General features: G+C 41.6%; 2 protein-coding genes across 2 annotated transcripts in view; one reads left to right on the top strand and one right to left on the bottom strand.

Annotated features, from left to right (window-relative positions):
- APPBP2 (amyloid beta precursor protein binding protein 2) overlaps positions 1-10,721 on the top strand; it is a 48,388-nt gene extending 37,667 nt beyond the window's left edge. The window contains exons 11-13 of the mRNA XM_008149502.3: positions 504-694; positions 2,209-2,374; positions 5,162-10,721. Of these exons, the coding sequence (XP_008147724.1) occupies positions 504-694; positions 2,209-2,374; positions 5,162-5,415 (611 nt within the window). The 3' untranslated portion in view covers positions 5,416-10,721. The remainder of the gene's footprint in view (positions 1-503; positions 695-2,208; positions 2,375-5,161) is intronic.
- A 5,263-nt stretch (positions 10,722-15,984) lies between these two features.
- On the bottom strand, positions 15,985-23,146 carry CHCT1 (CHD1 helical C-terminal domain containing 1). Its single transcript, XM_008149503.3, has 6 exons — positions 23,014-23,146; positions 20,998-21,099; positions 20,540-20,715; positions 20,015-20,114; positions 19,161-19,356; positions 15,985-16,198 (listed from the first exon to the last, which is right to left on the bottom strand). Exons 1-6 carry the CDS (start codon positions 23,062-23,064, stop codon positions 16,113-16,115), a joined length of 711 nt encoding a protein of 236 aa, XP_008147725.1. The 5' UTR covers positions 23,065-23,146; the 3' UTR covers positions 15,985-16,112.
- Between the last annotated feature and the right edge of the window lie 1,828 nt (positions 23,147-24,974).

The following is a 24,974-nucleotide window of genomic DNA, read 5'->3' as shown; positions in this document are numbered from 1 at the left end:
TATAAAACAAATTCATACTGGCAATGTATAACAGTCTAGTACAATTAATTCTGCAAATAATTTGAAACACCACTGTTTTTCTTTTTCTTTTTTTTTTAAATATATTTTATTGACTTTTTACAGAGAGGAAAGGAGAGGGACAGAGAGCTAGAAACATCGATGAGAGAGAAACATCGACCAGCTGCCTCTTGCACACCCCCTACCGGGGATGTGCCTGCAACCAATGTACATGCCCTTGACCGGAATCGAACCTGGGACCTTTCAGTCCGCAGACCGACGCTCTATCCACTGAGCCAAACCGGTTTCGGCGACCACTGTTTTTCTTAAATTTGAATAACACCCCCCCTCAAAACTGTGTTTTTCCCCCAGTGAAGTGGAATACTTTCTTCTTACCAGTTTTAAACCATATCCACGTATATATGCATTTAATTTTAAATTATATGCTCAGATTAGCTCTGATAGATGGTTTGAAAGTACACTAATTTCATTGCTTTCTTATTCAGCACTTATTTTAGAGGAGATTGCAATTGACTGTCATAATAAAGAAACTGAACAGAGGCTGCTTCAAGAAGCTCATGATTTGCACCTATCTTCACTCCAACTGGCTAAAAAAGCTTTTGGGGAATTCAATGTCCAGACTGCAAAACACTATGGAAACCTTGGAAGACTTTATCAGTCAATGAGAAAATTTAAGGTAGAAATGTGTTTTACTATATTTTTCTTTCTCTAAATAATCTAAAGTAATAAAGCATAATCTTTTTTTTTTAAATATATTTTATTGATTTTTTACAGAGAGGAAGGGAGAGGGATAGAGAGTTAGAAACATCGATGAGAAACATCGATCAGCTGCCTCCTGCACGCCCCCTACTGGGGATGTGCCCGCAACCAAGGTACATGCCCTTGACCGGAATCGAACCCGGGACCCTTCAGTCCGCAGGCCGACGCTCTATCCACTGAGCCACACCGGTCAGGGCAATAAAGCATAATCTTAAATAATAAAGTATACATTTATTTTACCCATACTTTATTTCATTAAAAATTGGGAAAATATATGGGGGGAAGGGGATATATGTAATACTTTCAACAATAAAAATGAAAAAAAAAAACCTGGAAAAATTTTGAGAAAATATCTAGTATAAAGCAACATAGTTAAAATATAAATGTTTCAAAAATTCAGATCTTGGAAAAATAAGAAATATATCAAACCCTAAAGACATGTTATAGTTAGACTTAAAACATAGTTTTTAGGTAGGTTGAGTACAGCACGTGGCAGAATGCCTAGCACATAGTGGGTATGCAAGAAATGTCAGATATTTCAAGTATTATTAATCATAGTGATAAGATTTACTGAATTTCTCTTAGAATTTTGGGCTATAATTTTTTAAAATATTTTATTGATTTTTTTTATTTTTTTGTTTTGTTTTTTTTTTTACAGAGAGGAAGGGAGAGGGATAGAGAGTTAGAAACATCGATGAGAGAGAAACATCGATCAGCTGCCTCCTACACACTCCCTACTGGGGATGTGCTCGCAACCAGGGTACATGCCCTTGACCGGAATGGAACCTGTGAACCTTCAGTCCGCAGGCCGACGCTCTATCCACTGAGCCAAACCGGTTAGGGCTGGGTTATAAATTCTTAATATCCATTTTAGGGTCACAATGAGGAAAGGATGGGAGCACCTGCCTAATATTTTTTACCTGAAACTCAATCTACTTATTCCTCAGTTAACCTGAGTTTAATTTGTCAGAATAAAAATTATAACTCCAAAAAATAAAATATACTTCTGTATAAATCAACATGCTAGCGTATGAAATTTCAAGCTTCACAAGGTTCAGTTAAATTTTAGAGTGTGTTAACTGAAAGAAATAATTTTCATTTAAAAATGTTTTAATGATATTTTCTTCTAACAACTTTTTATTACCAGGACAAGTTTTCTCTTGTTACTTTTGGCATAGAACTGGATTTATATATCAGTTAGGTTATTACTATCATTACTATCATTAGGTTATATACATAGCTTCCCCAAATTGTTAATGCTTCCCATAGTTAACTTTTGGAATAACATAGTATATTCTCTGATCTGATTACCTTATGACATCCATAAAATCTCTTGAGCATAGAAGAATCTTGTTTATTGGGTAAGAATTGTTGACATAAGGCAAAGCACAATCTAATGGTTTGTATGGCTTAATTTTTTTTTTTTTTCAGGAAGCTGAAGAAATGCATATCAAAGCAATTCAGATTAAAGAGCAACTTCTTGGTCAAGAAGATTATGAAGTTGCTCTTTCAGTGGGACATCTGGCTTCTTTATATAATTATGACATGAATCAGTATGAAAATGCTGAGAAACTTTATTTGCGATCTATAGCAATTGGTATGTTATTTTATAAGTTTCTTGGTCAGTTGATTTAGCGATCAACATATCTTATATATTGTATAAGGGAAGTGTTACCAAGATTTAAATCAGTTTAGAGCTACCCAGTTTTTCTAGAAACTTCCCAAAAATCATCTGGAACATTTTACTAAACATGATTTATTGATGTTGAAACCAGAATGAAGTATGACACAACATCAAGTATAGGCAAAAATAGTTATTTTAAAAATTAAAGTATTTGTGTAATTATTACCCCCTCCATTCTCTGGATTTAATTATAGATCAGGTTTACCTGGTTTTTTAACTTGGTATTAATGGAATCATATAACATATATTTTTATATCTCTGGCTTCTTTTGGTGAACATGAATAATGAAAATCATCTGTGTTGTTCCAGACGACTATTGTCTGTTGATTTCCAGTGCTATAATAATATATTATTGGATAAGTATATCATTTGTTTATTCATTCTACTGTTAATGGGTTTTCAGAACATTTGGATTGTTTCCAGTTCGGACTTAAATATCAGAAAATAAGATACTGTGATCATCATTTAATGTGCCTATTAGAACTTCTCCATTTTTGTTTTTTATTTATTTTAAAAAAATATATTTTATTGGTTTCAGAGAGGAAGGGGGATGGAGAGAGAGATAGAAACATTAATGATGAGAGAGAATCATTGATTGGCTGCCTCCTGCACGCCCCTACTGGGGATCGAGCCCGCAACCCTGGCACGTGTCCTTGACTGGAATCGAACTCGGAACCCTTCAGTCCACAGGCCGATGCTCTATCCATTGAGCAAAACTGGCTAGGGCCGTGGTTGGCAAACTGCGGCTTGCAAGCCACATGCGGCTCTTTGGCCCCTTGAGTGTGGCTCTTCCATAAAATAACACAGCCTGGGCGAGTCTATTTTGAAGAAGTGACATTAGAAGAAGTTTAAGTTTAAAAAATTTGGTTCTTAAAAGAAATTTCAATCGTTGTACTGTTGATATTTGGCTCTGTTGACTAATGAGTTTGCCGACCACTGGGCTAGGGCAACTTCTCCATTTTTATATTGACTTCTCTGTCATTTTCTTACTGGTTTATAGAAGTTTTTTATATAATATGGATTTAACAAGTCCTTTGTTGGTTATATGTGTTGCAGATCACTCTACTGCTTGTTTTTTAATGACGCCTTTCAAAGAACCGAAGTTTTAGATTTTAATGTAATCAAATATATTGGAGTTTTTTCTTTTATGATTAGCATCTTTTGTATTCTGTTTAAGAAATATTTCCTACCCCAAAGTCATGAAGATATTCATTTAGAAGATTATCTTCTGGAAACTTTATTTTACTTTTCACATTTAGATCTATAGCCCTGAAATTGATTTTGTTTTTATTGTGCGAGGTAAGGATCAAATTTTTCCTTACCCTTCTCTCCCTCCCCCCCCCATCCCCATTGTGGATATACAGTTGCCCCAGAACCTTTTTTTTTTTTTAAATCCTCTACTAAGGACTTCTTTTTAGAGAGGAAGGGAGAGACAGACAGACATTGATTGAGAGAGAATTGTCCGTTGCCTTTAGTACACACCCTAACCGTGATCAAATCCACAACCTAGGTTAGGGGGGTATCAAACCCACAAACTTTTTGGTGCACTGGACAGCACTCCAAGGGACCACTTTTTTCAAAAGATTGTCCTCTCTCCTCTGCAGTTCTACCTTTGTCAAACCATGTATCTCTTGTATGTGTGGATTCCCCATTATCTATAATATTTTTACTTGCTCAGCCCTAAAATACACATAACGTAGTTTTAGAATTGTTACCCTTTAGTACTGTGAAAAACAAACCTACTAATTAGAATTCAATAATTTTTTAGTTTTATTTTTCTTTAGCATACTCAGAATATTTCAAAATTTACTTGGGTTATTATTCTTCCGCACCCCACCTAGTCAGAGTAAGTTATTCATTTTAAACATAATTAGGTTCATTGTTTATGTTTGTATAACATTTCCCCCATCTTTATTTACTTGGCTAAATTTTTTTTTGAGTATGTGAAATATTAATGTTCTAAAAGTTAGAACTATTTAGAGAAAGATATGTTCATAGATGTGTGATATCCCCCTAAATTTCTCTACCCACTTCTCACCCACTTGTTATGAGTAACCAATTTCATTATTTTCTCATTTACCCTTTCTGTGTATCTTTATGCACAAATGTTCAAATACATAAATATTTTGTTTTCCCTTTCTTACACAAAGATAGCATACTATAAGTACTTTTGTACTTTGCTTTTCATTTTACACTTAACAATATCCCCTATAAGTTGTTCCATTTCAGTTCATAGAGAGCTAAGAGCTTCCTCCTTTGTGTAGAGATGCATAATATAACATTGAGTGGACATACTGTGGTTATTCTCATTTGTTTCTAGTATTTTGCAATCATAAAGTGTGCTACAGTGATTAGCCTTGTGCAGTGTATTTTTCTATCGTTGAAGGTGCTACTATTATTCTTTACTTTTAGATCTCTTCAAATCAGTCTTTCAAACTATGAAATTTTATTCTGGTGAAACAAACTGCTTTGGGCAGAAAAAGTTTTGAAAGCCTTAGAGCTAGCTTTTGGATAGGACTGGGTTGGTAAGCACTGCTGCAAGAAATGAATTTATTCCTTTCAAGGGAATGAAAACCAAGCCACCCTATTTAAAGAACTGAACTCGTGTTGTCTTATAGAAACTTGTTTGTTATTTCCTTATATGAACTTTCTTTTTCTTTTCTTTCTATGTGTTATTGTTTGTTTATTTGTTACTTTCAGGGAAGAAACTTTTTGGTGAAGGCTATAGTGGACTAGAATATGATTACCGAGGTCTCATTAAACTTTACAACTCCATTGGAAATTACGAGAAAGTGTTTGAATATCACAATATTCTGTCTAACTGGAACCGGTTGCGAGATCGACAGTATTCAGTGACCGATGCTCTTGAAGACGTCAATACCAGCCCCCAGTCCACTGAAGAAGTGGTGCAGTCCTTTCTGATTTCTCAGCATGCTGAGGGACCGAGCTGCTGAGGCCTGACCTCAGTTAACTAATATACCTTTTCCCAGATTCCAGGGAATTCATACTGTGAAATCAAAACCATGTTGTTTTTTGGGGCTGGAATTTGCATTGAAACACTGGTCCAGTCCATTGACCCTATTTGGGTGATCCCTATCTTACAGAGTGTCCGTAGGTATAAGCATATATTCAGTTATATTCCGCATGTACCGCATGTATAAGTAGTCTGGCCCATATTTTCAACTTAGTAGAACAAACAAAAGGAATTTTTTTTTCTTTTTAAATAATTTTGCAGAAAGCCTGAAAGGAAAAAAGAACCCCTAATAAAACTATTTAAGAGTTTTAAGAGTTGCATTCTTATTATGTAAGGATGATTTTAACAACTTTTTAACATATAATTCTTCCTTATGGAGGTATTCAATACTGTACTGTAAAGAAATTTCATGGGGAAAATCTTTATATGCAGTATAGAAAATTAACAGAAGTACTAGTAGAAGAGGGACATCCTGACTTGGGTTGGCTACCTAACCCAGAGAAGTGGATACAGCCACTCCAGAGCTCTTACAAGGGAAGGGCTGTCAGATTCATCTGTACTGGACCAGTGTTGATCTGTAAGTAATAGAAAAGCTGATAGGCCAGCAGTTTTAACTCTTGGTTTTTCTTTTCTTTTGGTACAACAATGCAAGATGCTCTTATAACATTTGCTAACAGGACCAGGAGGATCTAAAAAGGACCAGCCTAATGTAGGAAGGGTTAAAGGGTTATTTGGACCAGCGGCTTTAGATTATATTTTAGCCCCTGCATTTACCTTTATCGGTAGAATGATTTCACTTAGATGTATAATGAAAAGTGATAATGCAAAAATTATATTCATGTAATAGACACCAAACTTGGCAATTTAAGTGGCATGGCTTTAGTCAAGGTACACAGATGGCAATGCCATAAGAAAGTCTGTAATACCTGCTGCATCCATCCCCCTCATTTTAAATGTTACCCTAATAATCAGTGCGGTTAACAAGTATACTGGCTAAGAGTCATGAAATTTCTCTTGTCCGGATGAGAATTTTAGGTTACTATATGGTTTGTAGGGATTAATAGAAAAATGAATGCCCCAAATAAACAAGTCTTAGAAATCTTTCATTTTTATGGTAAAGATGGTACAACTAGGTCATATTAGTACACCTGGGTCATTTTATTTGAAATTCAAGAGTCAAGTGGAAAAATTCCCTAATATGTTTATCTCACTAACTTGTTTTTTTTTTTTCTGTTTACTGGGTTTTGATATTTTTTATATAAGTCAGGTTGTTTAATGTTGAGGTAATATTCAAATTTGAGAAGTGTGACATGTAGCAATCCAAGCAACAAAATGATCTTTTGCTGTTACCTCAGTTCTTATTATAGTGGCCTATTTTGTGCCTCTATAGTTAAGAATCAGGGTTTTCCCCCCTATTTTCAGGGGTCCATGACTTGGCTGTTAGAGATGTTATCCCTGGCTGACTGCCTGGGGTAGTCTATGGGTGAGTGGATGTGTGTTGAATTTTGGTTTTCTTTTAACATGCATGTTGGGGTGGGAGGTGGGGAATATTTAAACTGTCCGTCACATTCAATACAGAAAAATTAATTGGAGATTTCAGATAAATTTGATTTTAAACACTTGTTTGAACTTCCCGAATATAACCTTGTTTAAAACTGTTACTTGCAGTCTTGTTAGTTATGAGCCAGTATTTTTTAAGTCCCCGGGAGGGGATTGATTGGGGGAGGTACCTAATGAGATTACACAAGCCCAGATCCTAAGATTATATCTACATGATTTTAAAACCTGTTTATTCAATTGTTTTCTTTTTTTTTTTCCTTTTTTATTTTATTTTATTTTTTAAATTACTTTATTAAGGTATCCCATATTTGTCATCAACCCCCCCCCCATTCCCATCCCAAACCCCCCCACACGCATGCCCCCATCCCCCTGTTGTCCGTGATCACTGGTTAGGCTCATATGCAAGCACACAAGTCCTTTGGTTGATCTATCTCCCTTGTCCCCACCCTCCCCTACCTTCCCTCTGAGGTCTGACGGTCTGATCAATGCTGTTCTTGTTCTTCAGTCTATGTTGTTCATCATTTCCCCTAGATGAGTGAGCTCATGTGATACTAGGAATACACTTATAGGAACCGAAAATGAGACAAGCAATAATGGTTATGCTGAGAGGCAAATGAATCAGTCTATAGTGAGTTTCTTTCCGGGCCAACAGTTCTTTTGAGTCCCGATTTCTATGTCCAACAGTTGTTTATGTGTACATAACAGCAATGATATTTCAGTTCTGGATGGTGGACAAATGGTGGTAATGCAGGTCCGACCCTCTCTGGTTTGGTCCTGGGCAATCTGCAGTGACGCACATCTGCTGACTGCTAGTATGGCAAGGCATGGTCAGCGTCTTCCATCTCTGGACTGTTTCTCTTCTGTCTTCATGGCTGGAACATTCCTGTCACTTCCTCTCTGTTGTAGGAATCCACATGGTCTCGGAGTTGTTTTCTGAAAATATACAAACATATTCTTGACCAAAAGTTAATAAAGGAATATTTTCTATAAATTTGACTTGCGATCCTTTTTCATTTTTTTGCCCAAACGATTTTCCTTTGGCTTGTTTTGACACCATGTATGTTTTACCTGGGTGTCTTGTTGTTAGCATTACAAATGAAAGTTAATTTTCTAAAGTAAAAATTTTCTAGATGTAATTTATTTACAAGATATTTTTCCTTACATGATATTCTTCTACTCTCCCCCTTTTTTGGTTTAAATATTGGGAGGCTTTTGCAAATTTTATGCTGTAATCTTGATATCAATTGTTTTCTTTCTAATTTCTAAAAGAGTACATTGGCACACCTGCACCTCCCCCCTCCCAGTTAATTGCAATCTAATGCCAAGCGGCACCTCTTTATTAATTACCAAATAGTCTGTGTGACCAAGGACTAACATTTTTAAGTTTACTCAGCTCTATCCTCATGGGCCTATATATTTAATACCTCCAAAGATATTTTCAGGATAGGCTTTGTATACTTTTGTTGGTTATTTAGAGTCCTGTGGTATGTTTGTGGTATAGGAATGTCATGGTAAATTGTTTTTCAATAAATATTTTGAAACATGTTTCCATATGAAGTTTTTTTTAAATCTATATTTTTGGGTTTTGTGCACATATAACATTTCCTAGGATAAAATCAAGCAAATGACTTAAGGCCTCATTCAGTTTGAGCTTAACTTAGCTCATATTCTGTGATAAAGCAACATGATACTAGGAGCCTAGGATCGCAGCATAATAATGTTAAGTGGCAGCCAGTTTTATCTAAAAAATAAAAATCATTATTGGCAGTTTTCCCTTATTATCACTACTTTAATGTAGTTTTCTGTCAATCCAAGCACTTTGATATAATGCAAATACACTAGATTGAGAAAAGAGATTGTCATCTTCTGTTAGTAATGTAACTTAATATGCTATTTATGGTTCTAATGAAGAATACTACCCTAATAATTTATAGTGTGGAATGTTTAGAATAAGTTAGAGAGGTAAATGTCACCATAATTTCTAGAATTTAAAAAAAAAAAAATCTCCAAGGAAGTAAAGAAAATTTATCTCACAATAACCAATAGCTCTCACAAAATTTTCTCATGTGGTAGGATTGTGTGTAAGGAAGCCTAGATCAACTTAAAAGATTTTTCTGGAAGTTCAAAGTAATGTTAAAAAAAAAAGGGGGGGGGGCCTTTGGTCTCATCCTCTCTGACTTTCATTTCTCTTATCCAGTCTTTTTCCTAAAGTTTGGTGCTACTCAAGTTGGGTGCATCAGGGAGCTCTGTAACACTCATGTGCCACACAGGTGGTCAGTCACTTCTGCATCCAGTTTAATGGAGCTGAATGGGTTTTTTAGACCATTATTCTTATGGGTCCGCAACACTGACTTTGCTCAAAGCCGTAGGACCCTTATTACCATATCAAAGCTCTGTCTCTGCTTAAGAATGAACTCACTGTTGCTTCATAGTAATCCCAACATGCTTTCATTTTTGAAAAAAAAATTTGACAAAGACCTTTGCTTCTAGGCTGTTTGGGGAAGAGTTCATAATACGGTGAAGTACAGAGACTGCAACCTTATAAATAATAACTGTTGCCACTTGGCTGCTCCTTCTAATGCAAATACTCAACAGTAAACATGCCTAAAACATAATTGAAGCTTTTGGCCATACTTTTGAAAGAATTGTTTGCTAAGTAGCAGGTATAGTTAACTGTCAGTTGGTATTTATTCTTTCCCCAGAATATGTAGCCTTGATGCTTCCAAACTGCTTGTTGTGTTTTGTTTGTTTGTTTTTTCTTTTTTCTGAATAGCAAAGTTACTACTGGAAAAACACTTATTTATAATTAGTGCAAATTTTTTAAGAGTTTCATTTTGCTTTAAAATTAACGTATATTTCATCTCTTGGCTTTGGAGAACCTCAGATCTGGTTAGGAAATTCTTTAAAATCTGACATTTGGATTAATCTCCAGCTTGAACACTAGTATAGTTGTATTGTCCACAAATCTCAGGAATGTTTTAGGCAGAAAACTGGTTGTACCTTGTTGGTGATCTGAAGGAGTGTACTTTAGGATTTATTAAATAATACCCTTCTTTAATTGCAATCCTAGGTATCGATAGCATGAGTGGCCTTAGTGAGTTTGTTGAAGTGTACATTTTTTCAAAAGTAAAATTTAAGATTAAAAATATATGCTATATATAGATATCTAGAAAACTTGGTTTGTGGTGCACAAGTTAAATGTTGGATCACTAAATAACTGTTGCAGGTACCATTTGTGTAACATTACTCATTTCTGTATATTCCTTTTATGGGAAGATATGTTGCCATGGTAACTAAAACTTTTCATTTTAGTTCTACTTTTATGATGTGAATGAATGCTACATTTTATTAAATATTACCAGGTCAGTACTATTTTTATACTTTATTAAGCAACAGGGGATTTTAGTTTAACGGATTAAAAATAAAAAGCTCTTAATGAAATGATTAAAAGCAAATCACTAACAATTCTTTACATGAGAATCCCCACTAATAGTGCCACAATAATTTCTATAGAAATATCTAAGGTCATTGATAGATTTTTTTTTGGACAATTCTTCATTGTGTCATAATGACCTTTCATATCATTCTTATCACAAACTTGTAGTACCCACCATTATTTGTAACCATTAAACCATACTAAGTATGTTTGTAACCAGCATTGTGATATATTCTGTACTTGTATTGCTAAAAATGAATTATTGACCTAATAAATATAGTGTTCCTGCATTCATAGTGTGTTTCCAATTTAGTCTGAACACTTGCGATTAGGACTTGGGGTTTAAACATTGCAGACTGTTTTCTTTGGAGAACAGTGCGAGAGAAGCTGTTGGAACCAGAACAGAAGTGCTCTTGTTCAAGGAAAGAACGATGTGTGGCAGCGGAGGCACAGGTAACAGTATTTGGAAATGGTGCCCGTGAAAGTACTTTGGAAAAGACAAAGCACAGTAATGCAGGGGGCTTTAGACTTTACCAAAGCAACTATACCGTTCTTTTCCCTGGTCTTTTAACTTTAAAAGGCTAAAAAATGGGATGAGACCTGCTGAAATTCTGCTGGCCTTCATAGTGCACAAAACTCTGGATTTGAGTTACAGTTTAGCTCTGCCTCTGACAGTGGGAATTGGAGATATGAGTCATAAGCTGCTTTGTGTTTCATTTCCTCATATGAATGGTGGGATCAAATTCAGTCTTTCAAAAAAACCAAAAACCAGCATGACACATACGAATCTTAAGTACTCTTAAAACAGTTATAAGAAGTAAAATCAAATTTTAAAAAATAAAACATTTAGACAAAATTCTACCTTCACTTGGAACAGCCAGCACTGGCTTCAAGTACAAATGTATTGAATTTGTACATTTTTCCTTTTACCCACTTGTGACTTTTAACATGCTTTTGTATGGAATGTCGTTTCCTATGTAAAGTCTTACCTGTGCAGCTCAATGGACAAGAGAGGCTTCCCTTAAGGCTTAAGTTTCCTCTTCTTGGTACTTATGTAGTATTTTACTTAAAGCTTTGTTAAAGCCATTACCATATAATCATATAACTTACAGAATTAAGACTGTTTCCAGCTTATAAACTTCGGCAATTTGTGCATTTATTTAACAAATTTAACAGTTTACTCTGTAACAGATATTATTTTAAGTGTTAGCAAATTATACCCACTTATTTTATGCACATTTCTACAGTTTAAAAATTCAAGGTAGCCCTGGCCAGCTTGGCTCAATGGATAGAGCGTCAGCCTGCGAACTGAAGGGTCCCAGGTTCGATTCTGGCCAAGGGCACATGCCTGGGTTGCGGGCTAGATCCCCAGTAGGGGGTGTGCAGGGGGCAGCTGATCAATGGTTCTAATCATTAATGTTTCTATCTCTCCTCCCTCTCTGAAATCAATAAATATATACTTGAAAAAAGATTCAAGGCAAATTACTCATTAGGATGGCTATTACAGCGCATGATGGGTGGGAATATAAAATGATGCATCTGCTTTGGAAAATGAGTGGTTCCTCAAAAAACTAAAAATAGAATTACCATGTGACCCAGCAATCTCTCATCTAGGTAATATATCTAAAAGAATTAAAAGCAGGATTCAAACAGATACTCATACACCCATGTTCATAGCATTCACAATAGCCAAGATATGGAAGCAACCCAAATGTCCATCAACGGATAAATGGATTTTTAAAAATGTGTATACTACATACAATGAAACATTATTCAGCCTTAAAAAGAAAGGGAACCTGATACATTCTACAACACGGACGAACCTTGATGGCATTATGTTAAGTGAAATACACCAGTCACAAAAGGAAGGAAGAAGAGTAAATACTGTATGACTCCACTTATGTGAGGTATCTAAGGTAGTCAAACTCCTAAAACAGAAAGTAGAATGGTGGTTGTCAGAGCTAGGAGGAGGGGGAATGGGGAGTGGTTGCTTAATGGGTATTGAGTTTCAGTTTTGCAAAATGAAAAAGATCAGAGATCAGTTGCACAACAACGAGTATACTGACACTACTGAACTGTACATTTACAAATAAGGTGGTAAAGTTGAGTTACCACCATTTTTTTTTTAAATGTCAAGGCAAAGGCCTTTAACTTGCATAAGCAGTTAAATCAGACATGATACATAAAGTTTGAAAAAACCTGATCACTTTCAGACAGTGCTTGATAAACCTCAACTGCAATTTCTGGATTAGAACATTGATGTAACATGTAAAAGTTGATTTGCATTTAAATTCCGGCTCAGCACAGAATCAGGGTTTGTTTTTCGGTCTTGGTACTACTTAAATACGGGGCTGGGAGTGGGGAGTAAAAGTAGGTTTAGAGTTTATTGTATTATTGTCATTTTCCATACAGACAACTGTAAACCTACTTTTGCCCCACTCTGTAGTTTATTTTTCTTTCCTGTTATTGGCTGTGACCCATTGCCAGTCCACATTCTGCATGTTATGTTGGTGTCAGAATAATCAAATTTCTGCCCTTGCTGGGTGGTTCAGCTGATTGGAGCATGGTTCCATACACCAAAAGGTGGCAGGTTTGATTTCTGGTCAGAGCACATACCTAGGTTGCGGGTTCAATCCCTGTCGGGGTAGGGTGTGGAGTACTGGAAGCAACCGCTCCATGTTTCTCTCCCTTTCCCCCCTTCCATCCCTTTCACTCTATCTAAAATCAATAGAAAAATATCCTCAAGTGAGGATTAACGAGAGAGAGAGAGAGAGAGAAAGAGAGAGAGAGAGAGAGAAAGAAAGAAAGAAAAAGAAAGAAAGAAAGAAAGAAAGAAAGAAAGAAAGAAAGAAAGAAAGAAAGAAAGAAAGAAAAAGAAAGAAAAAAAAAACGATACCAGGAGAAGCAATAGATTGAGCTTTGTGGGTTACTTATCTTTTGTGGAAAATGCTTTGGCCACATATTTGTGTCATTCGTGTATGGGAAGTCTGCTGATGTGAGGGTCTTCAGGTCCGAGTTCTAGTGCCATTTCTGTTGTTGACATCCTATACAACTTTGGAGAAGTCACCTTTTTTCTTGGGCTTCTTTTTCCCCATCTGAACCAGGAGTTAGTTGGATTAAATGTTCTATTTGGGTTTGTTCATTCACTCATTTATTCATTTTTTCATTCAATCATTCATTCTACAAATGTTTAAGTACCTACTACATGCTGGGTACTATTGTAATTGCTTGGGATATAGTAATGAAATAAAACATACAAAAAGCTCTGCCCTCTGAAACTTATATTTTAGTGGGAGAAGACCATCAATAAATAAGAAATAAAATCAGTCCTAGCCGGTTTGCCTCAGTGGATAGAGCATCAGTCTGTGGACTGAAGGGTCCCAGGTTCGATTCCAGTCAAGGGCACATTCCCAGGTTGCCGGCTCGATCCCCAGTAGGGGGCGTGCAGGAGGCAGTCGATCAATGACTCTCATCATTGATGTTTCTGTATCTCTCGCCCTCTCCCTTCCCTCTGAAATCAATAAAATATATTAAAATAAGTAAATAAATAAAATAATAAACTAAATTATCTAATATTTGAAGGGTATAAGTGCTTTAGAAAAACAAAAACGGATATTGAGAGAGAGTGAGCGGGGGACGTGTTGGAATTTAAAACAGAAGGACAGGGTAGGCTGCACTGAACAAAGATTTGAGAGCCATTAAGGAGTTAGCAAGTGGGTATCTTGAGAAAGAACATTCCAGGTAGTGGAAACAACCAGTGAAAAGGCCCTGAGGCAGGAGCATGCTTGACAAGTATGAGAATGCAAGGACGAGGGCAGAGAAGTAACACGATGGATAGTAGGAATAGACTGTAAATGGCCTTATAGCACATACTTTGGCTTTTAATTTGCATGAGGTAAAGAGTGATACTTTATTTAGGTTCACAGCAAAACTGAGTAGAAAGTACAGAAATTTCCTGTATACTGCCATCCCCACACACGCATAGCCTTCTCCACCGAAGTGGTACACTTTGTTACACTTGATGAACCTACATAGACACATCATAATCACTCAGTGTTCATAGTTTATGTTAGGGTTCACTCTTGTTTGCACATTGTATGTGTTTGGACAAATGTACAGTAACATGTATCTACCATTCTAGTATCATACAAGTGTGCTACTAGTATCCTGTGCTGTTGGAGGATTTTGAGCTGATTTTGCAATGTCAAGTGATCTGCCCTTTTGGAATTCTGAGATCCCACGGAATTTAAGAGTTAAGGGTGCCAAAGCCATGCCTCACCTGTTGCCCATTTTGCCTTCAGGCCTCCTGATTGTCCCCAAAGCGGACAGCTCCCCCACTTCCTCCTAGTCTCCGTCTCTCTGCACACCCCTGCCTTGGTTGAAAGAGTAAGTAGAGACCCATAATTCCTCTAGGTGGCAGTGCTGCCTCACACAGGGGACGTCTTCCTGGGACTTCCTAAGGGAAATCTCTCAGGAGAAGAGAAAATAGGAGAGACCCCAGTCATCAGGGACACACACCTCCAGCCTGCTTTGCCCTCATCTCAGTGTCAGGGATCACCCAAGGCAGGTTCAAGTGTGGCCAGTTGTTAAAAGCCAGAAGTCTGTTGTTTTTCATGGGAAATGTACTGAGTTCATATTGGTAATTTTTTAAAAAATGTTTTATAAACAAGTAGACACCGTGCCGAAACCGGTTTGGCTCAGCGGATCGAGCGTCAGCCTGGGGACTGAAAGGTCCCAGGTTCGATTCCGGTCAAGGGCATGTACCTTGGTTGTGGGCACATCCCCAGTGGGGAGTGTGCAGGAGGCAGCTGATTGATGTTTCTCTGTCATTGATATTCCTAATTCTCTGTCCCTCTCCATTCCTCTGTAAAAACTCAATAAAATATATTTTTAAAAAAATAAAGAAGTAGACACCGTAAGTGGCAAATACAGCAAGCACATCAACGGTCTGAATGCAGCACACGGGCTGCTGATTTTTGACTGCTGGTTTGAATCACCCTCCTGGCGAAGACTATTGTTGTTTCTTCTTTGGTCTGCCTCTGCCCTCTCTCACTTCCATGAGTTTTGCTCACAGTCTCCAGAGCATCTACCCAATCCCCAGGTCACAACAGCCCAATTCGGCTGCTTGACATCTCCCTTACCATGGCCCTCCCTGACCCCCCCAAACTTCCCCACAAGGTTAAATTCAGGCGATTCGGGCAGGCTGCCAGACTTCTCACTCTCTGACCCCAGGCCCACTCCACTCCCCATGCTTGCATCTGGCAAGCACATATCAGCTTCTTTGTTACTCCTGAGGCCTTCCCCAGGCCCCTGTATTCACCCTGGTGTAATGTCTATTCACATGTGTCTCCCCACTAGACTGTGATGGTCCTTGACACAAGTGACCACTTCTTATTATCTGTGTATGTGTGGGGCACCTGCCACTCAAAAGGTGGCTGGCAAATGTTTTTAAATAAATAAAAAAAATGAATGGTGCTTGTTAGCTAAGTAAAATAGACTTGTATTAAGGATGCTTATTTCCCATCCCATTTATGCACAATTAAGACCCAAGCGTCCTTTTGATAAAGACAAGTTTATTCTTTCCCCTCAAGGGTCCCCATCTCCCCAGGTGCAGAGGTCTGAAGACAAACATGTGCTCTGGGACCCAGGGCGAGCTGTCCCTCTGCCCCAGCCAGGTCTCCTTATGGGTCGGTCTCTGGGGTTTCTGGGGCTTCCTTAATCCTCTTTCTCTTGAGTTTTGGTGTTTGATGAAGTTTCCTTAAAGAACCTGAAAAAGGGAAGGTCAGAGACAGCTCTGATGACATCACAAATACTAAGAACTTCAGTCTGTGACATTAGAGGAGCAGTGGTAGAGATCTAAAGAAAGGAAAACAAAATCTTACTTTCAACCTATATCCCTTTTTTCTCACAGAAATCTGTGGGGTAGTTTACAGATGCGGGATTCTCCCCTAGCCACAGAATAAAGAAATGGCCTGCCCATTGCCTCATGAGAGAGAACCATCAATCAGCTGCCTCCTGCATGCCCCTCCACTGGGGATCAAGCCCAAAACCCAGGCATGTGCCCTGACCAGGAATCGAACCAGCAACCTCTCGGTGCATGGGACGATGCTTCATCAACTGAGCCACACTGGCCAGGGCAAGACCCATATTTCTTGACATCTGGCTACAGACTGATTCCTCCCCACTCCTCTCTCTGTTTCATGCTCCAGTTCCCAGTGCTTTAGTGCTGGACTGTTTGCAAACACCATTGCCATTGTTTTACTTAAGAACGGACATAAACATGGTGCCAAAGAAACACCATGCACTTTACCTTTAATTGCACGGATAAAACTCAGTTCATCATGGGGGGTCCATCAGATAGTATAGTATGTGTTTTCTTATGTAACACATACAGGAAGAACATAACCTTATCTCTAATGTCTCTTAGCCTCCTCCAAATTTTTTTTAACATGAATTCATCCAGACTTTTGATCCAAAGTCCTGTTTATAGATAGAAGAGCAAGCTTAAAAGATGCCAAAAGAAAGAAACAAGAAAAAGTGGAACATTCTGCCGAACAATAGCCTGAGCTCTTCAACAGGTCAGGGAGTAAGAAAGAGGTCTGTTAGGGTAAAAGAGACTTAAGACACATAGCCAGGTGGGATGCATGAAGTTTGGGAAGCCAGTGCAAAAGGCTTTTGGGAAATTTTAAATATGGAGTATTTAATCCAACAAATAGATGAAATAAAAATATTGACATGGAAGGTTGATAAGTTAACCGAAGAATACAAGTTCAAATCCAAAGTATATACATTGTAATCTTGGCCAGGTAGTCAGGTGGTTAGAGTGTTGTCCCAATACCCCCAAGGTTTTGGGCCCCAGTCAGGCCACATGCAAGAATCAACCAATGGCCTGGATGGCGTGGCTAGGTGGTTGAGCGTGGACCTATGAATCAGGAGGTCAGGGTTCGATTCCCTATCAGGGCACATGCCCGGGTTGCAGGCTTGATCCCCAGTATGGGGCATGCAGGAGGCAGCTGATCAGTGATTCTCATCACTGATGTTTCTATCTCTCACTTCCTCTCTGAGATCAATAAAAAATAAAAAGAATCAACCAATTAATGCATAATAAGTGAAACAACAAATTGATGTTTCTCTCTCTCTAAAAAAAAAAAGAAAACCCCCCCACACAAAAACGTATATACATCATGATCTCATTTTGGTTAAAATAGATGTTTTATATACATAAAAAACATTTGGTAGGTGCTAGCTGTGGTGATGATAATGTGCTGTTTATATTTTCTTATTTTTGCTTATCTGTATTATCTAACTTTCTATGATATGCTTATGTTTGTAGTAATAAAACATTATTTTAAGAATTGCATGAAAGCCAAACTTCTTAACCTACCATACAAGGGTTTTCCCTGTTACCCGTATCTTGCACGTTTCCATCCTGCTCTGCTATCCACTTCTAAACCCAGACTGTCTGCTCATTGCCCCTCACCTCTGCACACACCTTTGTCCCCACCTCGTCTCCTTTCTTCCCCACTTCCTCTCCTTATCCCTTTCTTTAAAGCCTGTCCCAAATTTACCTCCTCCAGACAGCCTGTCCTACCTTTGCCCTAAGGCCTCAGATTGGTCCTTGGTAAGAGGAGGATAATAATACTGAGCTCCTCGGGATGCTGTAAGGCCTAAGTGAAATTAGGAGATACATAATTTCCTCTGATTCATGGATTCCTTGGCCTAGATCATCTTCATGACAGACTGGTCTCCATTCCATTATAGGTTTCACTTCCCCAATTTTAACTGTAGGCACCGGGGCCAGGGGCCCACACAGAGCCCAGGCAGGATTCTGGGTCTCAGTAGCTGCCTAACCCGTAGCTGCACCTGACCTGCTCTCCCACTCGGTCCCGCTAGACTAGGGGACAAGGCCCCGAGGGTTGCTGATCTGCATTAGCCCCAGCTAGCCGGCCTTCAGAGGAAACACCTGGGTCCAACTTAGGACCAGGCTCTGAGGTCCTAGGGAACCCTATTTGCCTCCACTTTCTCCCCCAGGAGCTAAATAAGAACAGCTCACTGGCCCCAGGAGCCAGTTCCAGAAGGGTGAGGAGTGGGTGGCTCCAACATTTCTTTGCACCTCACTGCACAGAAGAGGTCTTCATAGGTTCCAACCATGGCTGGGGCTCCTCCCATTGAAGAGTCTCTGTTCAGACTCAGGCAGTGGAGTCATCGCCGAGGCCAGAGCTGCTGGGAAGGCCATTCTCTGCCCTTCTGGGAATGAGCGCCCTCCCTTAGCCCATACCCCACCCAACACCTACAGTGGGTGTCCTGCTGCTAGGACACTTTCTGGGAGTCCCCACTCATGGCCACTAGAAACAATCTCTGCTCTGCTTCTGGTCAGATGGGAAAGTGCCTTCACTTAAATGTTAGCTGAAAAATGCAGAATTCAAAACTGTATGTATCATGAGAGGGGGAAATTACACAGAACACTGAAGGAAACACACCAAAACAACAATAGTCATGGCCTCTGGGTGCTGGTAATTTTCCCTCTTCTGATTTCTACTTATCTGTGCATCTCCTACTTTCTATAGTTAGCATACCTGCCAGGAGGGAGAGGAAAAAGAGAGAAAACAAAGGGGAGGAAGGGAAGGAAAATGGACAGAAAAAGAAATGCAGGGTTGAGAAGCAATAGCAAGGAAGGAAGTGGCAAGTGCCCTCCTCCAGGCACTCTCCACGCGTCTAGTGGGCATCACCTCTCCTCACATGGACCCTGGACCTTGGCTCCGCTAGCAGGGAGGCCTCGCCGCTGGGGGCCTGCATCTTGGACAGCCTCTCCTTCATGCCGCTGATGTTACCGTGCAGCCCCCAGGCGCTGCAGAGCTTGGGCAGATTGTCTTCCTGGTCAGCCAGCAAGCAGCTCTCCGGAGCGTCCAAAGGGCAGAACGCTGCCTGCAACGGGGACAGAGTATTCAGAAGAGTGTGGAGAAGTGAGGGGCCCGAGTTCCACAGAGCCGGCCAGGCCCTTGTTGGGAAACTGCTGCGGTCTGGCTGCACCAAACCTCTGCCTCGCCAGAAGGATGGAGAGTCACGGATGCGGCAGAGAAAGGGTCATGGAGACAGGGAGGCCAGGCTGCCGACGGTCTGTTCCTGGTGGTTCTCTACTTTGAGGTAGGGCCTCCATTTCTTTTTTTGAGTTACAGGGTTTTATGTGTTTGTAGTGAAGCAATTTTTTTTAAAAGTCCTTTGCAAAATTAAAATTGAGAGCCTGACAATATCTTTTGAAATTTTCCTGGCTGGTGGAACCCAGGAATTGCTAAAATGGCAGCTCCTGGTTCAGAGGAGGAATCACTGAACCGATCCACCCACTGGTGTTCAGAGGAAGAGCCGCTGACCCAGAGAGGAAGAGGGTTTGGCTAAAGCTGCACAGCTAGAGAGTATGCTGGGGGGGAAGGGGGGGGGGGGCGGGGTTGGGTGCGAGAGTCGGGGCATGGTTGGTTAGAGCAGGGCTTCCCGCTGTGCCAGTTGTTTGAACCCTGCTCTTTGAACCCTACGTGCACACCAGCCAGCCCTCAGCGGGGCCCAGGAGGAGCTTTCCCGAGCCTCTCACCAGGAACTTGGTGTTCTGGTTGTTCTTGGTGTACTTGTAGAGCCTGAGAAGCTGCTTTGCCTCCAGCTCCGAGAAGAGGGAGACGAATCTCCAGAGCATCCTACAGGGAGAAACCGGAGGCTGAGGGAGGCAGAGCACAGCCCCTGTCCCTTCAGGTCCCACCCAGGGAAAAATGGGCCACGGGCTGTCTCCTTGGTTTTTGGTTGGGGGAATGGAGATATGGGGATTTTCCAGACCTTGGATACCCGTGCTGGTGACGAGCACCCACACCACACAGAACCTGTTCATTCAGAGATCCCTGTCCTCAGGGTCAGGAGAGTTTTTTGTCCTCTATGTGCACAGCTGTGGTGAATCAATGCCGCTCCGAGTGACTAGAGAACCCTGTTCTTTCCACCCCATCTTCCCCCTGCTCACTCCAGGATCCTGACTCTTTCACATCAAGATGAGGGACTAGGGGATCTTGACTGAATCTAGAGGGGGTGACCCAGGAGTGGGTGTAGGGGAAGGGCCAGGAGGCTGCCCTACTTCTTCCAGTGCTTCATTTCCCAGGCTCGGCAGTAGTGCTTCAGAAAGGTGTTGATGTGGTCGCCTAGGACCACAAGGCTCTGCTTCATATACTTTAGCTTCTTCTTCTGGGGAAGGTCCTGGGGCAGGTACAACTTTCGCAGGCACTTCTTTAATGGCCTTAGACATTCTTTACACTGAGGAGGCAACAAGGGAAGTGAGGGGCCATATGAGAAAAGAAGAGGCAGATGGGCCACCCCAAGTAACCAGCAGGTTAGTCCAGCTGCAGCCCTTAGGACCCAGGAAGGCTTTACACATGTTAAGTGAGGAGGCTCCAGTCAATGTCCTACCCCACTTCTTTCCCAAGAGTGTGACAAAGAAGGCAATGAGCTATGGGTCTGAGGCCTGCCAGTTTCTGGCCCAGGTTTCGTGATGTGTAGGGACCAGGGAGCAGGGTCCTGGGACGGCCCCTTACTCACAATTCTGAAGGTACACTGGTCCAGGCCCTTGGCATGGCACACAAGTGAGTCTCCAGCGGGGATGGTGCTGGAGCTCTTCTCCAAGCAGGGTGCATCCATCACCTGGGGGGAGGCAGGGGGCAGTGGTCAGCTGCGGGGGCTTTTGCTCCTGAGGGGCAGTGCTGGACAATCACTGAATCAAATGCTGGCCAAAGCCTTTCTCCATTTTCCCTATGACCTTTTCCTTGCCCCAGCCCTGAGACAAGTGAGTCCTGGGCAAAGAAACCCATCTCTGAGAACCCCTGCTTAGAAAACCTAGAATGGCCCAGCCGGTGTGGCTCAATGGTTGAGTGTCTACCTATGAACCAGGAGGTCATGGTTCAATTCCTGGTCAGGGCACATGCCCAGGTTGTGGGCTTGATCCCCAGTGTGGGGTGTGCGGGAGACAGACAATCAATGATTCTCTCCCATCTTTGATGTTCCTCTCTCTCTCTCTTTCTCTTCCTCTCTGAAATAAATAAAAATATATTTAAAAGAAAAAGAGCCCTGGCAGGTTTGGCTCAGAGAATAGAGTGTTTGGCCTGTGGACTGCAGGGTCCCGGGTATGATTCCTGTCAAGGGCACATGACCAGGTTGCAGGGTTGGTCCCCGGTAGGGGGTGGTGAGTGCAGGAAGCAGCCGATCAATGATTCTCTCTCATCATTGATGTTTCTATCTCTCTCCCTCTCCTTTCCTCTCTGAAATCAATAAAAAATATTTTAAAATGAATAAGTAAAAGTGAATAAGAAAATAAGAGTTAACCTAAAATAAAATTTTAAAGAAAAGAAAACCTAGAATGCCCAACTCATTTTAAAAAATAATAATTATAGCATAGTACAGTAGCTAACTTTTCAAAGCTCTAGGTAAACATTAACTCATTTTATTCACTCACAAGTTCTGTGAGCTTAGATATCATCATCCCTCCCTGGTTACAGATAAGAGCACTAAGGCACGAGGCGAGTTAAGTAACTCCTTGGAGGAATGAGCAGGGATTCGTTTACTCATTCCTTCAGTGAACATTTGTTGAATACCTAAGTCTCAGGCCCACCTCTTTCTGTCCCTAACCCTAAGAATCATGCCATGCTAATGGGCACTCAGAAAAAATGTGTGATGGTGATGGTAATGGTGAGAAGGAATTTTCTTTTTTTTTAAAGTATGTTTTTATTGACTTTTTATTGATTTCAGAGAGGAAGGGAGAGGGAGAGAGAGATAGAAACATCAATGATGAGAGAGAATCATTGATTGGCTGTCTCCTGTACGCCCACAACTGGGGATCGAGCCCACAACCCAGGCATGTGCCCTTGACTGGAATTGAACCCTGGACCCTTCAGTCTGCGGGCCGACGCTCTATCCCCTGAGCCAAACCAGCCAGGGCGAGAAGGAATTTTCTGACAGCAAAAGTGGGGCAAAAAAAAATCTAATGAAGATAAAGTGACTTGAAGGCAGAGCACAGAAGTAGACTGACATGGTGGAATTTGCTCCTGACCTTATAAAAGCCTCTCAGAAAAGTGAGTATTAATTCCTGCCTGTGTTCAGGGGGAACAAGGAAGATCCAGGCCCAGACCATTCTGAAGGGAGAGATCAGGGAATGGGAGGTTAGTAGATGGAGAGGGTACAATACAGGACCCGGGTTCCTCCAGGCCCCAGAGACAGAGGACTCTGGCTGATCAACGTTATAAACATACACCCCACACAACCACACACACACACACACACACACACACACACACACACACACACCACGAGATCCCTTGTGTCTTCATAACCGACAATCACCTTACCAGGAATCTTCCCATCATCTTGCCAGTAGTATATGTCCTTGATAAACCATTTGAATGAATTAACCTTCTCTTGTTCTTTTGGTTTCTTGCTAACTCATGTACCTCACCAATTTTCCCTCTTCTCCTCTTACTTGAATTTCGTAGTCTCTGTTTTCCAAAAACAGCCCCTCCAGGGTCCTCTTCTCCTCCCTCCCTCCCATCCCCAGCCCCACTTCACCTTCTCCTGCGGTTTGTCCTCTTCATCCCCTTGCCCATCTGAGGACTCCATCTCAACAGGTGTGCCAGTGGGCTCCAGAGTGGCACTCCTCCCGTGCCCCCAAGCTCTGACCTACTGCTCCTGTGACCTCAGTGTCTCAGGGAGTGGGCGGGCTGGCTCCAGAACCCCGGGGCAAAACCATGGCAACTGCCAACACAGAGCCCAGTGCCCCTCCCCCGCCCACCCCTCAATCCTAGGGGTGGCCACCAGCCTTCTCCTTCAACAGGGAGCTGGACCAGGGAAGTGGGCACGATGTGCTGGGAAGACCAGGTGTGCTGAGTGCGCGGCTGGACAGGGGAGGCCGGCACCCCTTTCCCCAAGAGACTGTCAGATGCTGTTGATTTTGAAGTCATTTTCCTGCGTGTGTCCCATTCATGCCCCCTCAGGCACACCGTGGGCTTCCTGAGAGTGAGGACCAGGGTTTGTAACATTCCTTTCCGGGTTCGGAACAAAGGACTAGAAGGTGCCCTGGAGAATGGAATACAGTAGCTCTCTATGGAGCCAGAGCTTCTCTCTACGGGGAGCCTCCGGGAAGTGGATAAGCGTTGGGTGTTGGTTGGGTCGTGGGGGGTTTTTAGGGGTGTGTACAAAAATGCTAGCCACCATATACTATCTCAATTAAGCTTCCCAACAGCCTTCCCGGGGTACGGGACCAGTGGTGACCCATTCACAGGAGAGGAGCCCACACGTAACTTGCCTGAAGTCCGCAGCCACTAGGGGGGCGGCGCTGCCAACCGGACTGGCCGCTCTCTCCCCACCGCGCCGCCCTCGCCCTCGGGGGTCTGGGTGAGCGTTTCCGTGGCCGCCTGGTCCGCAGGTCCTCGGGGCCTCCCTCGAGGACGTGGCAACGGCGCCCCCGCGCGTCCTTCATCAGGGCACACGGCGGGTTACGGAGACCGTTGCAGCCTTCGTTTTCTCACTGAACCCGCACCTTAACCCGCATCTTCGTCTCTGGAACGCTCCACTCCGTCTCCTGGCCCCTGCCACCGTGTCCAGTGGGTCCAGGCTCCCGTCCTCCCCACCCAGTGTGGTCCCTTTTCTCCCCTTCCTTAGTGGGCACCGGGTGGGATCGCCACCGGCCAGTGGAGCGGAAGTCAGGGCTCTCCCAAGCCTTCCCTTCTCCATCTGACCCGGTACCCACCCATGAGAGGGACTTCGTGGCTCTTGACATACAGGACAATGTGGCTTTGCCTCCAAACTGGAAGGTCTGTTCTCTGAGCATTAATTCAGAATTATTTTGCAGCTATTAAGAAGGATCACTATATTGACAAGGGTGAGGGGAAGGGGGCTCCCTTATACACTTTATTGGGAGTGATAATTGGCAAACTATTTATGTAGCAATGCAAAATGTTAAATGTGCATTCCCTTTGATCCATTTCCACAAATTAGTCCTAAGGAGAGAAGATGTAGGAGGGCTGTTACAATGGTGACAATTTAGAAACTACTGAAGTGCCATCAATGTGTGTGCTGCATGCCATTGAGTAGGATCTGACTCCTGGCGACCCTGTGAATGGCAGTGATGTTCCCAGTGTTCTGTCCTCAAAAGCCCTGCTCAGTTCTTGCCTGTGGCTCCTTTTACGGGTCAATCCATCTCATATTTGGTCCTCCTCTTTTCCTGCCCCTTCTATTTTCCCAGCTTTATGGTCTCTTCCAAAGAACCCTGCTGCCTCAGGATGTGCCCAAAGTAGGACAGCTTCAGTTTTGTCATTTTTGCCTTCAGCCATGTGTCAGGCTTAATTTGTTCTAGGGTCCACTTGTTCCTCTTTCAGGCAGTCCATGGTATCTGTAAGCTTTCCCCCAGAGCCATATTTCAAATGAATCCTTTCTTGCCTATCTTCACTGTCCAACTTTCACATCCATACATACTAACTGGGAATACAATGTGCGGATGATCTTAACCTTGGTCTCCAGTGACATATCTT

Source organism: Eptesicus fuscus, chromosome 20 (genome assembly GCF_027574615.1).
Source record: "Eptesicus fuscus isolate TK198812 chromosome 20, DD_ASM_mEF_20220401, whole genome shotgun sequence".
NCBI classification, from domain to species: Eukaryota; Metazoa; Chordata; class Mammalia; order Chiroptera; family Vespertilionidae; genus Eptesicus; species Eptesicus fuscus.
This window is presented reverse-complemented; position numbering and strand designations above follow the sequence as displayed.

Excerpts from the sequence above, each read along its gene's own strand:
- CHCT1 (XM_008149503.3), bottom strand. The coding sequence starts at position 23,064 with ATGGAGTCCTCAGATGGGCAAGGGGATGAAGAGGACAAACCGCAGGAG. Across the intron at positions 21,100-23,013 it reads AGGACAAACCGCAGGAGAAG|GTGATGGATGCACCCTGCTT; the intron begins GTGAAGTGGGGC and ends GCCTCCCCCCAG. Across the intron at positions 20,115-20,539 it reads GAAATGAAGCACTGGAAGAA|GATGCTCTGGAGATTCGTCT; the intron begins GTAGGGCAGCCT and ends TTCTCCCTGTAG.